General features: G+C 42.6%; 1 protein-coding gene and 1 non-coding gene across 2 annotated transcripts in view; both read right to left on the bottom strand.

Moving 5' to 3' along the window:
• Positions 1-215: 215 nt before the first annotated feature.
• Positions 216-15,205, bottom strand: part of LOC124593942 — a 142,007-nt gene continuing 127,017 nt past the window's right edge. The window contains exon 6 of the mRNA XM_047132292.1: positions 216-359. Coding sequence (XP_046988248.1) covers positions 337-359 — 23 coding nt within the window. The 3' untranslated portion in view covers positions 216-336. The remainder of the gene's footprint in view (positions 360-15,205) is intronic.
• On the bottom strand, positions 13,255-13,329 carry Trnar-gcg. The gene has a single exon. It is a non-coding gene; the product is annotated as a tRNA-Arg (tRNA).

Raw genomic sequence — 15,205 nt, 5'->3', positions numbered from 1 at the left:
CGTCCAATATTTGGGAAAAAAGAAAGCTTAACAATCTGCCACAATCTTTTTTAGTACGTATATGCACCTCCATAAACACATTGCAAATTGCATTATGTGCATATCAGTTATACTGAATTTTACAATTCTTTCCGGTGTGTGGAATCCATACGATATTTCACTGACTTCCACTTGAAATATCGTGGGCTATGGGGTTGGAGCGGCACTGAAATCAATGAAGACTATCAACTTTTATTTATTATAAAGTGAATACACTGCAGTTCCTTACTTCAGCTGTAAATAAGACGCTACGCGAGGCCACAACCTAAGCACACACGTCGCTGAAGTGCGTGTTGATCAGCTTCGGCCCCATACTGGACCTGTAAAGAACCTAAGCATTAGCGTTTACAATGACTAATATGTAGCAGCTTTTCACCTTAATAAAACAATAGAAACTGGAATGGATTTTAAACGTCAGAACTGATACTCACGACCACTTTGAAGTTCGAGCACATAGTTGCCATCAATGAAGTTCTGCACCACAGAATTAAACGACTCCATTTGGAAAAATTGAGCGACAAGGCTCAATGGTGTGACAATGAGCTCATATTTGTGATGTCGGCCATTCGAATCCCCATCATGACATCCAGATTCAGCTTTTCGTCGATTTCTCTGAATCTCTTTAGATAACTGCTAGAATCTTTCCTACAGGACACATCCGATTTCCTACCATATACTTTGCAATTTAGAAAGAACTGGCAGTGGGAAGGTGATCTTGAGAATATGATTAAATAATCAACGAAATGTTAAAAGTGTAGGAGTCCGGGTGTGGAATGTCAGAAGTCTGAATGTGGTAGTGAAGCTGGAAAGTCTAAAACTACAAATGCAATGGGTCAGTCCATACGCAGTGGGGGTTAGTGAAGTGAGATGGAGAGAAAATGAGGTCTTCTGGTCAGATGAATGATGGGTAATATTAACAGCAGCGTACAATCGTATATGCCGAAACTCGAGCAGTGCCGATCCCAAGTTTGGGGCCCTATCTTGCAAGTGATGACGAAGGAGGAAGAGGTGGAGTAACAGCTCGTAAATAAACCTGGGTCCATCTGGCTCCAGATGGTAGCACCCACTAAGGGCCCCTTTCTAGGGTTATTAGGTGAAACCTGGTCAACGGTCTCAAAGACGGTCGAGGAAACTTAGATTCCCAACGGCGGAGAGAGCGGAAGAACTACCTACAAGACTCCCAATCTTGGCTGTATTTTCTTGTGGCTCTCGGGCTACTCCCAAAATAACGTTCATCAATTACGGAAGTCTGTGATGTCAACCATTTTACCCCAGGTGGACGATCCACCATAAGTCATTACGTCAGCAGACATTCGGATTTTGGGGAGTCTGCAACATTGCACGAAGACAAGTCTTGGAACCTCAGCTAAATTTCAATATAAACAACCAACGTACTTAGCAACTTTTAATGTAAACTCACTGTCGAAGACTGAAAAACTAAAACAACTGACAGATGCGCTAAAGGACCACAACATACTCATAGCAGCCATTCCAGAAACGCGATACGCGGATACAGATACCTTCGACTCTAAAGCTTTTAGGATATACAAAGGGAAAGTGGGACTGAGAGTGATGAAAAATGTGCCACATCTTGGAACAGCCTTTATAGTCGTCAAAAAATCTTGAACTCAATAGTTAACTTTGATTCCGCATTGGAGAGACTCAAGTCTTACATTCACAAGTACAAACAAAATCTACACAATCATCAATGCCCAAACACCTATGAATGAAGATAATAAAAACAAAAACTAGAAGCCTTTTGGAATCAGCTAGATAATATGATTCAGAAAATTCAGGATAAAAAACATCATCGTTCTTCTTGGAGACTTTACTGCATGGATTGGTAAAGGAAAAAATATAAGAAAACTATTGGAGATTATCTTGCCCACAAAAGAACAAACCAGAATTGCACCAGGCTAATAGAACTTTGCCAAGCACACCACCTAATTCTTAAATCTACAGCTTTTAAAGAACTATCACGAATACAAAAGACATGAACACTCCCAAACCCCAACCTAGGAGAATTTAAAAATTGATCATGTGGCAAGAAAGAAATTTTCGCGCAAAGAAATCGTGAATGTTAGGGTAGTCATGGGTGTACCTAGAATTCGGAGCACTACCTCTCTAAAATTAAGTTCAAAGTCATCCCAAGCAGGAAAGAAAGCGTAAAACAAATCAAGGATCGAGAGTACAACACCGAAAAAATATTAAAATCAGATGAATTCACAAAAGCAACAGAACCGATTCAGACCCGAAGGTGGGTGGATATCAAGGGAAACAGTACTATGGCCGAATGGATAGCACCCAATGTAAAAAGCAAAAAACACCCTAGGTGGTCATTTGAATGTGATGCCCTCATTGAAACAAGTAAACAGACGTGGCAAAATTGGCAATCACAGAAAACAGAAGAACGCAGATTAAATTTCATTAGCGTTAGAACTGTTATATAAAAGTATAAAAAGGATTAAAAAGACTCATTAAAACAAAACCCTTCTCCAAACCGATGAAGAATTTACTAAAAACAACACAAGAAGCTTTTACAGAACGTTCAAATAAAGGTTATCAAAATACGAAGTGCCCACCCATCAATTTCGAGATGTAAATGGGACCATCGCTCACAATAAAACGGAAAATTGCAAGATACTAGTAGCCAACTTTGAGAAGCACCGGCCAGGGTGGCCGAGCGGTTCTGGGCGCTTCAGTCCGGAACCGCGCGACCGCTACGGTCGCAGGTTCGAATCCTGCCGCGGGCATGGATGTGTGTGATGTCCTTAGGTTAGTTAGGTTTAATTAGTTCTAAGTTCTAGGGGACTGATGACCTTAGATGTTAAGTCCCATAGTGCTCAGAGCCATTTGAACCATTGTTTTTGAGAAGCTCCTGAACTGTGAAACCATCCCTGAAAATTTTAAATCCATCCCAAGTAACAGCGAGAAGCCAGATACAGAACCACCAACGTCTGAAGAACTACAGAAGGTAACTTTAGAACAGAAAAACAAGAAAGTGTCTGTAGAAAACGAAATAATGACCGAACTATGGAAAGAAGCTGGCAAAAATGCAATTACATCTATTCAATGTATTTTCGATAAAATCTGGAAAGAAGAAGAGAGAGCCGCAGAATGAAGAATAGCTCTCATCCACCCTAACCACAAGAAAGGCTTAAAGATAGACCATAACAATTATAGAGGAACATCACTCCTGGATATACCGTACAAGATTATTTCTAAAGTCCTTTTGAACAGTGCAGAGCCGCAACTGGACCGACACATCATGCAATACCTGGGAGGTTTCAGCACAATTACTAAACTTATAAACATTATGTCATACCGAAAATCAAGGGCAAAGACATATTTAATCTCCTTCATTGATTTAAAAAAAAGCATATGATTCGATTAACAGAGAATCTCTATTAGCAGCACTGGAAGAAATGGGTTCGGATGAGAAAACAACTAATAGCAAGAAAGAGACGCTTACAAACACATTTGCGAAAGTTAAATTCATGGGTGAACTATCAGAACCCCTCGAAATAAAAACGTGGGTACGACAGCGGAATGGACACTCATCGTTGCTGTTCAGTTGTGCGCTTGAGAAAGTAATCAGAGAATGGAAAACAAATATAAAGAGTGGTATAAGATTGGGTAGCAAAAGGAGGAGTCTTAAGGTAAATCGCATAGCTTTTGCAGATGATATGGCCCTGTTTGCCGAAACAATGGAAGAATCACAGGCCTTGAACTAAAGAAACTAGCAGCTAAAATAGGTCTTCACATCTCCTTCAAAAAAACTGAGGTCATGACAAACATCGAGAACTCACGTTAACACCTCAAGCTCCAAGAACAAAAGATTTAAATAGTGAACGAATTTGAATGTCTCTGAGAGTGGATTATTTGGAATTCTGGGAAAAGCAAAGTAATGGAATCGAGAAAAAATAAACTTGAACTGGTTTTCCAACTAACAAAAGATCCATGCAACAAATAATCCCTTTCGTGGGGGTCCAAAATTACACATTGCAAGACAGTGATAAAGCTAGAAACATTGTACGTAGCAGAAACACTAAACATGAACTTCAAAGGCCTAATGGAGAAAAGGGAGGTAAAGGGAAGAAAAATTTTACGGAAAATCACACGACCAAAATTCCAAGATAATAAGATAGTTTACATCAAAAATTAAACTCTCTACCAGAAAATCGAACAAAACTTTCACATGCAGTGCGAGAAAGGAGGATAATTTTTTATGGGCATGTTGTTGTTGTTGTTGTGGTCTTCAGTCCTGAGACTGGTTTGATGCAGCTCTCCATGCTACTCTATCCTGTGCAAGCTTCTTCATCTCCCAGTACCTACTGCAACCTACATCCTTCTGAATCTGCTTAGTGTATTGATCTCTTGGTCTCCCTCTACGATTTTTACCCTCCACGCTGCCCTCCAATGCTAAATTTGTGATCCCTTAATGCCTCAAAACATGTCCTACCAACCGATCCCTTCTTCTACTCAAGTTGTGCCACAAACTTCTCTTCTCCCCAATCCTATTCAATACCTCCTCATTGGTTATGTGATCTACCCACCTTATCTTCAGCATTCTTCTGTAGCACCACATTTCGAAAGCTTCTATTCTCTTCTTGTCCAAACGAGTTATCGTCCATGTTTCACTTCCATACATGGCTACACTCCATACAAATACTTTCAGAAACGACTTCCTGACACTTAAATCTATAGTCGATGTTAACAAATTTCTGTTCTTCAGAAACGATTTCCTTGCCACTGCCAGTCTACATTTTATATCCTCTCTACTTCGACCATCATCAGTTATTTTGCTCCCTAAACAGCAAAACTCCTTTACTACTTTAAGTGTCTCATTTCCTAATCTAATTCCCTCAGCATCACCCGATTTAATTTGACTACATTCCTTTATCCTTGTTTTGTTTTTGTTGATGTTCATCTTATATCCTCCTTTCAAGACACTGTCCATTCCGTTCAACTGCTCTTCCAAGTCCTTTGCTGTCTCTGACAGAATTACAATGTCATCGGCGAACCTCAAAGTTTTTGCTTCTTCTCCATGAATTTTAATACCTACTCCTAATTTTTCTTTTGTTTCCTTTACTGCTTGCTCAATATACAGATTGAATAACATCGGGGAGAGGCTACAACCCTGTCTCACTCCTTTCCCAACCACTGCTTCCCTTTCATGCCCCTCGACTCTTATAACTGCCATCTGATTTCTGTACAAATTGTAAATAGCCTTTCGCTCCCTGTATTTTACCCCTGCCACCTTCAGAATTTGAAAGAGAGTATTCCAGTTAACATTGTCAAAAGCTTTCTGTAAGTCTACAAGTGCTAGAAACGTAGGTTTGCCTTTTCTTAATCTTTCTTCTAAGATAAGTCGTAAGGTTAGTATTGCCTCACGTGTTACAACATTTCTACGGAATCCAAACTCATCTTCCCCGAGGTCCGCTTCTACCAGTTTTTCCATTCGTCTGTAAAGAATTCGCGTTAGTATTTTGCAGCTGTGACTTATTAAACTGATAGTTCGGTAATTTTCACATCTGTCAACAACTGCTTTCTTTGGGATTGGAATTATTATATTCTTCTTGAAGTCTGAGGGTATTTCGCCTGTCTCATACATCTTGCTCAGCAGATGGTAGAGTTTGTCATGACTGGCTCTCCCAGGGCCATCAGTAGTTCTAATGGAATGTTGTCTACTCCGGGGGCCTTGTTTCGACTCAGGTCTTTCAGCGCTCTGTCAAACTCTTCCATTTCCATAATATTGTCCTCAAGTACATCCCCCTTGTATAAACCCTCTATATACTCCTTCCACCTTTCTGCCTTCCCTTCTTTGCTTAGAACTGGGTTGCCATCTGAGCTCTTGATATTCATACAAGTGGTTCTCTTCTCTCCAAAGGTCTCTTTAATTTTCCTGTAGGCAGTATCTATCTTACCCCTAGTGAGACAAGCCTCTAAATCCTCACATTTGTCCTCTAGCCATCCCTGCTTAGCCATTTTGCACTTCCTGTCGATCTCATTTTTGAGACGTTTGTATTCCTTTTTGCCTCCTTCGTTTACTGCATTTTTATATTATCTCCTTTCATCAATTAAATTCAATATTTCTTCTGTTACCCAAGGATTTCTATTAGCCCTCGTCTTTTTACCTACTTGATCGTCTGCTGCCTTCACTACCTCATCCCTCAGAGCTACCCATTCTTCTTCTACTGTATTTCTTTCCCCCATTCCTGTCAATTGTTTCCTTATGCTCTCCCTCAAACTCTCTACAACCTCTGGTTCTTTCAGTTTATCCAGGCCCATCTCCTTAAATTCCCACCTTTTTGCAGTTTCTTCAGTTTCAATCTGCAGTTCATAACCAATAGATTGTGGCCAGAATCCACATCTGCCCCTGGAAATGTCTTACAATTTAAAACCTGGTTCCTAAATCTCGGTCTTACCATTATATAATCTATCTGATACTTTTTAGTTTCTCCAGGATTCTTCCAGGTATACAACCTTCTTTTATGATTCTTGAACCAAGTGTTAGCTATGATTAAGTTATGCTCTGTGCAAAATTCTACAAGGCGGCTTCCTCTTTCATTTCTTCCCCCCAATCCATATTCACCTACTATGTTTCCTTCTCTCCCTTTTCATACTGACGAATTCCAGTCACCCATGACTATTAAATTTTCGTCTCCCTTCACTACCTGAATAATTTCTTTTATCTCGTCATACATTTCATCAATTTCTTCATCATCTGCAGAGCTAGTTGGCATATAAACTTGTACTACTGTAGTAGGCATGGGCTTTGTGTCTATCTTGGCCACAATAATGCGTCTTCTCAGAATAAACCCAAACAGATTAAGCAAACAAATCCTTGGCTTTTTCCGTAACTGCAAAACAACCCCAGATGGTTTAAATAAACCGAGAAAGACCTAGTAGAACTAAGGAGTTCAGAAAAAAACTAATCCATCAAATACCTGAATTAGTTACTAAAGATGAAAATATTAGGTTCCAAGACGAATCTACGCAAATACCCAAACATATGATTCTAGAAGAAGAGAGGAAAAGGAGATCAGAAAGAATGAATGAACTGAGCACTGGGAAAAGAACAACACACAAAAACTGACTGACCAAATCTACCTCAGAGAGTGTGAAACGAAAGAAGAGGAAAAAGTACAGGCAGAGAGTGAGTTGCTATAAACAACTCAGTGCTAGCATCTGATGGAATTACACATTCCTGGAGACATACTGAGTTTAAAAATTTATCTTCGATAAGAACAGAAGCTGAAGTAACGAATTAAAATTTGTTCGAAGACTTGAACTTGAACCCTGGTCTCTTGCCTGAGGTAAGCACAGGATTTCTTCGTTATGTACAAAGCTGTGGTGTTATTCCAATATCGGAGAGCATCAGCAATACTGACAACTTAAGAAAGAGAAAATTAAGATGGGTAGGGGCGTGTTTGTATAAAGCGTTTATTTTGCATTTTGTTTACGACCTTCCACTAAGGAAGGGATTCTATTTGTGTTTATCTGCTCTGCATAGTAACTAACAGTTCTTGATAAAACTTTACGTAGTTTTCGTGTTAGATTTCTTAGTGTTTTCTTGATCGTTTAGAACAGAAAGCGCCCTAAAACCGTCTTTTGTTTGTTTCGCGGCCGTTAGCCACTAGTCACTTGAATCAGCAGTTGTCTTGTGACAGCCAGAGCGAGAGCACCAGCAGCAGCGAGTACTGTTTGTATAAAGCGTTTTTGTACTTATTTGCTGCGCTTAGCTTTTAAATAGTTTTTCTGGGAAAACCTAGCGTAGTTTTCGCGTCTCGTATTTCAGTGAGTGTTTCTTGATTATCAGAGTAGCTCATCAGAAGATTATCTTGGGAATTTGTCACCGTATAGAGTAGGGTAAACATAGTCATGTGTAGGGACTGTGGTTGTTGTGAGCGGACGCAAGGAGATTTGGCCACTCTTCGGGGGCAGGTGGAGGCTTTGTCTGTTAGGCTCATCGAGCTCGAGGCGCAGGCGTCGGCTCGTAGTGGCGTTGGGGCAACTGTGGTGAGACCTATGCCTACTTCGGTGGCCTTGGAATCACATGGAACCCCTGATGTCGCTGCGTCTTCCGGCAGTGAGCATCTTACCGGTCAGCCATCACTCCAGGGTGAATGGCGGACAGTGGTGGGCTCGCGCGTGCCTGGCCGAAAGGCGAAGGTGGGATCTGGCCGCGTGGCAGCTGCCTTACCCCTTTCCAACAGGTACGGGGTGCTTCCTAGTGGTGATGACATCGTTTCCGAGCCAGCACAGGATGCCTCGCCTGTTGGGCCAGTGGCCGATTCTCCGGCAAGGTCCCGACAGTCACAGAGGGCGGGCCTATCAGTTATAGGGAGCTCCAACGTTAGGCGGGTTATGGAGCCCCTCAGGAAAATAGCGGGTAGGTCGGGGAAGAATGCCAGTGTGCACTCGGTGTGCTTGCCGGGGGGTCTCGTCCGTAATGTGGAGGAGGCCCTTCCGGCAGCTATTGAACGCACTGGGTGTGACCGGCTGCAGATAGTAGCACATGTCGGAACGAATGACGCCTGCCGCTTGGGTTCTGAGGCCATCCTTGGTTCCTTCCGGCGGCTGGCTGATTTGGTGAAGACAACCAGCATCGCACGCGGAGTGCAAGCTGAGCTTAATATCTGCAGCATAGTGCCCAGAGTCGATCGCGGTCCTCTGGTTTGGAGCCGTGTGGAGGGTCTAAACCAGAGGCTCAGACGACTCTGCGACTATAATGGTTGCAAGTTCATCGACCTCCGTTATTGGGTGGAGAACTGTAGGGCCCCCCTAGACAGGTCAGGCGTGCACTACACACCGGAAGCAGCTACTAGGGTAGCAGAGTACGTGTGGCGTGCACACGGGGTTTTTTTAGGTTAGAGGGACCCCCCCTTGGGCGAAACGATAAAATACCTGACGGCTTACCAGAGAGGACATTATCATCGTTGATAAAGAACGTCCGTCCTCAGAGACCAAAAACAGGAAAAGTTAACGTAATATTGGTAAACTGCAGGAGTATCCAGGGCAAGGTTCCTGAATTAGTATCTCTTATTGAAGGAAATAGTGCGCATATAGTATTAGGAACGGAAAGTTGGTTAAAACCGGAAGTGAACAGTAACGAAATCCTAGACACAGAATGGAATATATACCGCAAGGATAGGATAAACGCCAATGGTGGAGGAGTATTTATAGCAGTAAAGAATTCAATAATATCCAGTGAAGTTATTAGCGAATGCGAATGTGAAATAATCTGGGTTAAGTTAAGTATCAAAGGTGGGTCAGATATGATAGTCGGATGCTTCTATAGACCACCTGCATCAGAAACCGTAGTAGTTGAGCGCCTCAGAGAGAACCTGCAGAACGTCGTGAAGAAGTTTCGTGATCATACTATTGTAATAGGGGGAGACTTCAATCTACCAGGTATAGAATGGGATAGTCACACAATCAGAACTGGAGCCAGGGACAGAGACTCTTGTGACATTATCCTGACTGCCTTGTCCGAGAATTACTTCGAGCAGATAGTTAGAGAACCAACTCGTGAAGCTAACGTTTTAGACCTCATAGCGACAAATAGACCGGAACTTTTCGACTCCGTGAATGTAGAAGAGGGTATCAGTGATCATAAGTCAGTGGTTGCATCAATGACTACAAGTGTAATAAGAAATGCCAAGAAAGGAAGGAAAATATATTTGCTTAACAAGAGTGATAGGGCACAAATCGCAGAATATCTGAGTGACCACCATCAAACGTTCATTTCTGAGGAAGAGGATGTGGAACAAAAATGGAAAAAATTCAGAAACATCGTCCAGTACGCCTTAGATAAGTTCGTACCGACTAAGGTCCAAAGCAAGGGGAAAGATCCACCGTGGTATAACAATCATGTACGAAAGGTACTACGGAAACAAAGAAAGCTTCATCATAGGTTTAAGAGTAGTCGAATCATAGCTGATAAGGAAAAGCTGAACGAAGCGAAAAAGAGCGTAAAGAGAGCAATGAGAGAAGCATTCAACGAATTCGAACATAAAACATTGGCAAACAATCTAAACAAGAACCCTAAAAAGTTTTGGTCATATGTAAAATCGGTAAGCGGATCTAAATCCCCTATTCAGTCACTCGTTGACCACGATGGCACCGAAACAGAGGACGATCGAAGAAAGGCAGAAATACTGAATTCAGTGTTCCGAAACTGTTTCACTGCGGAAAATCGTAACACGGTCCCTGACTTCAGCCGTCGCACGGACGCCAAAATGGAAAATATTGAAATAAACGATATCGGAATTGAAAAACAACTGCTATCACTTAGTAGCGGAAAAGCATCCGGACCAGACGAGATACCCTTAAGATTCTACAGTGATTATGCTAAAGCACTTGCCCCCTTTCTATCAGCAATTTATCGTAGATCGCTGGAAGAACGTAAAGTACCTAGCGACTGGAAGAAAGCGCAGGTCGTTCCCATTTTCAAGAAGGGTCATAAATCAGATGCGAATAATTATAGGCCTATTTCGCTTACGTCAATCTGTTGTAGAATAATGGAACATGTTTTGTGTTCTCGTATTATGACGTTCTTAGATAATACAAATCTCCTTCATCATAACCAACATGGATTCCGCAAACAGAGATCATGTGAAACTCAGCTCGCCCTATTTGCCCAAGAAATTCACAGTGCCGTAGACACTGGCGAACAGATTGATGCCGTATTCCTGGACTTCAGGAAGGCATTTGATACGGTTCCGCACTTACGTTTAGTGAAAAAAATACGAGCTTACGGAATATCGGACCAGGTTTGTGATTGGATTCAGGATTTCCTAGAAGAAAGAACACAACATGTCATTCTTAACGGTTCAAAATCTGCAGATGTAGAGGTAATTTCGGGAGTACCGCAGGGAAGCGTGATAGGACCTTTATTGTTTACAATATACATAAATGACTTAGTTGACAACATCGGTAGCTCCGTGAGGCTATTTGCAGATGACACGGTTGTCTACAAGAAAGTAGCAACATCAGAAGACTCGTACGTACTCCAGGAGGACCTGCAGAGGATTAATGCATGGTGCGACAGCTGGCAGCTTTCCCTAAACGTAGATAAATGTAATATAATGCGCATACATAGGGGCAGAAATCCATTCCAGTACGATTATGCCATAGGTGGTAAATCATTGGAAGCGGTAACGACCGTAAAATACTTAGGAGTTACTATCCGGAGCGATCTGAAGTGGAATGATCACATAAAACAAATAGTGGGAAAAGCAGGCTCCAGGTTGAGATTCATAGGAAGAATTCTAAGAAAATGTGACTCATCGACGAAAGAAGTAGCTTACAAAACGCTTGTTCGTCCGATTCTTGAGTATTGCTCATCAGTATGGGACCCTTACCAGGTTGGATTAATAGAAGAGATAGACATGATCCAGCGAAAAGCAGCGCGATTCGTCATGGGGACATTTAGTCAGCGCGAGAGCGTTACGGAGATGCTGAACAAGCTCCAGTGGCAGACACTTCAAGAAAGGCGTTACGCAATACGGAGAGGTTTATTATCGAAATTACGAGAGAGCACATTCCGGGAAGAGATGGGCAACATATTACTACCGCCCACATATATCTCGCGTAATGATCACAACGAAAAGATCCGAGAAATTAGAGCAAATACGGAGACTTACAAGCAGTCGTTCTTCCCACGCACAATTCGTGAATGGAACAGGGAAGGGGGGATCAGATAGTGGTACAATAAGTACCCTCCGCCACACACCGTAAGGTGGCTCGCGGAGTATAGATGTAGAACGTAGAACGTGAATTGAAGCTGGGTGACTGGAAAGCAATAGGAGCCATAGGAATGTAACAGAGATTTGCAGGAGAATGTAGGCTCGGTTGTAGGAACGAGGACGTTAAAGACTAATTGAATTCTACGATAGATTCGAGATATTAATATCGAACACACTGTTCAGAAACCACAACACAGGTGAATGTTCTTGGAAAATACTCAGACACATGGAAGATTTCAGCTGGATTACTTCCATGATGAGACAGCTTTCCCGTATTAGATGTTGGTCTTCAAGGTGTACCCAGGAGCAGATTTAGTCTTACGACACAACTTAGTTATGATAAAGAGTAGACTGGAATTTATGAGAATCATCCAGAAGATCCAATGACGAAAGAAGCGGAATACTGAACAAGCGAGGAATGATGAGATACGTTTGTTGTACCTTAAGGCTGCAGATATTTCGATAGTAAATGCCACAATAAGCTGTTCAGTTGTAGAGGAATTGGCATCTCTAGAAGTGGAAATCACATAACTGTTATCGACCGATAAAGGTACAAGGAAGATAATGCAAAGAAACCGCGAGTGACTGAAGAAATACTGTAATAGATCGACGAAAGAAAGGAAGAGCATAAACGCGCAGCAAATGACACGAATACAGCAATGAAGTAAACACGAAGTGCATGGATGCCAGGAAGAAGGGGATGCAAGAGAGATGGAAAGAATTTGGCATCGAAAAACTGATTCAGCATGTAGAAAGGCAAAAATACACGCAGAAGGAACTAAAAGCTAATGCCTCAGCACTGCAGGAGGAATTACACGGTGAAACGCAGCGGAGCAAGTGGACAGGTGGGAAGAGCACATAGAGGTTCCTGTGCAGAAGTGGACTTGTCTCACGACGTGACATAAGTAATGGGAGTCGATATGTAAAACATAAACACATCTTGAAACTTCCTGGCAGAATAAAACTGTGTGCCCGAACGAGACTCGAACACGGGACCTTTGCCTTTCGCGGGCAAGCGCTCTACCAACTTTTTTTTTTTTTTTTTTTTTTTTTTTTTTTTGTTCGTTATTGATCGTTGTGTTTGGTCGGTGCGGACGTCGCAAGACATCCTGTTTAAGTTCGGTGGTTGATCCTTCCACTCAGTTTTTTATTACAGAGGCCAACCGGCTCTCTGACCGAACACGCTGAGCTACCGTGCCGGCTAAAATTAAACTTTTCACTCGAGGGAAGACTTGAACCTAGGACCTCTCGTTCCGTAGCTGCTCTCGCTAACCACGGGACCACGGCGCTCCTGATACTTTACAGAAGCTCTCCTGCGAACCTTGCAGAACTAGCACTCCTGAAAGAAAGGATATTGCAGAGACATGGCTTAGCCACAGCCTGGGGGATGTTTCCAGAATGAGATTTTCACTCTGCAGCGGAGTGTGCGCTGATATGAAACTTCCTGGCAGATTAAAACTGTGTGCCCGGCCGAGACTCGAACTCGGGACCTTTGCGTTTCGCGGGCAAGCGCTCTACCAACTGAGCTACCGAAGCACGACTCACGGCCGGTACTCACAGCTTTACTTCTCCCAGTACCTCGTCTCCAACCTTCCAAACTTTACAGAAGCTCTCCTGCAAACCTTGCAGAACTAGCACTCCTGAAAGAAAGGATATCAGCGCACACTCCGCTGCAGAGTGAAAATCTCATTCTGGAAACATCCCCCACGCTGTGGCTAAGCCATGTCTCTGCAATATCCTTTCTTTCAGGAGTGCTAGTTCTGCAAGGTTCGCAGGAGAGCTTCTGTAAAGTTTGGAATGTTGGAGACGAGGTACTGGCAGAAGTAAAGCTGTGAGTACCGTGCGTGAGTCGTGCTTCGGTAGCTCAGTTGGTAGAGCGCTTGCCCGCGAAACGCAAAGGTCCCGAGTTCGAGTCTCGGTCGAGCACACAGTTTTAATCTGCCAGGAAGTTTCATATCAGCGCACACTCCGCTGCAGAGTGAAAATCTCATTCTGATAAACACGTCTTCTCTTTCACCTGTGGCCTAGGGGAGCATCATTGACTACTAATCGAAACGTTCTCTATCCCGGGTTCAAACCCGGTCGCTGCTTAAATTTCGATTAAGAATGATCAGCGACGTCGGCCGAAGACTTCCGGCATAAGAAGTCATCTTCGCTCAGCCGATGACCTTGTCAAGGAAGATGGAGTAGCAGACAGAGTTTCAGGACACTCCCTTGCCCATTTGATGGGAAAATGCCCACAAAAGGCGGAACAGTCAGCAATGATGAACGATATGAAGATTCTAGGCACTGGAAACCACTGAGTTAAAGATACATAATATATATCTGCAGGGCATGTGGGATGTAACTACAAAAATGTCACGATGATCACTCCATTGGTGAAAGATTCCAGACTAGTCCCCCATTCGGCTCTCTGTGAGGGTACTCCAAGGGCTAGGATTTCTGGACAGGCGAATATAGGGTAATATCAGCAGCAGCAGGAAACAGTGTAACGGTATTAGGATGCGATATAAGTAGAAAAGTAGGGCATGAAGCTGTTCAGTGATAGGGTTGTTCTCGTCAGTTTCGACAGCAAACCAATGTTGACAACGGTAGTTCAGATATAAATGCCGGCGTCGCTTTCGGAAAATGAGTATATGGAAGAAGTGCAATTATGAGAATATTTAACTGGTAAGTCAGTATGTAAAGGGAGACTGAAAACTAATAATCGTGGGGGACTGAAATCCGGTTGTAGGTGAAGGAATACAAGAAAAGGTTACGGGAGAATATAGGATAGGCAGTAAGCATCAGGGAGGAGAAAGACTTTTTGAGTTCTGTAATAAATTTCTGAAGGTAATAGTGAATACCTTGTTCAAGAATCACAAGAGGAGGAAGAAAACTTGGAAAAGACCCAGATACGCTGGAAGTTTCAGCTGAATTACTTCATGGTCGGACACAGATTCCCAAATCAGATATTGGATTGTAAATCATATCGAGGAGCAGATACAGACTCAGATCATAATTTAGTAACGATGAAGAATCGACTGAGGTTTAGGAGAATCGTACGGAGGAGTCTGAGTGGAAGGAAATGGTACACTAAAGTACTCATGAGTGATGAGACGGCGTTTGAAGTTCGCTAAGGATGCGGGTACTGCGATGGGGAACAGTACACTAGGCAGTTCAGTTGAAGAGGAGTGGACATCTCTAAAAATGGGCATCACAGATGTTGCAGTCAGACATAGGCACAAGAAAGGTAACTAAGATGGGACCTTGGGTAACAGAAGAACTAAGTCGATTGACTGACGAAAAATAAAACTATAAAAAAGTTCAGGGAAAGACAGGAATCCATACAATACAAAAATGGATGTACGTATTTATGTACATTCCACATACCCTCCAAAAACACTAGACCGATTTCAACCAAACTTGGCACA

The sequence above is a fragment of the Schistocerca americana genome, chromosome 2, assembly GCF_021461395.2.
Source record: "Schistocerca americana isolate TAMUIC-IGC-003095 chromosome 2, iqSchAmer2.1, whole genome shotgun sequence".
Lineage (NCBI taxonomy): Eukaryota > Metazoa > Arthropoda > Insecta > Orthoptera > Acrididae > Schistocerca > Schistocerca americana.
Note: the sequence above shows the minus strand (reverse complement) of the source record. Positions and strands in the feature narration are given on the sequence as shown.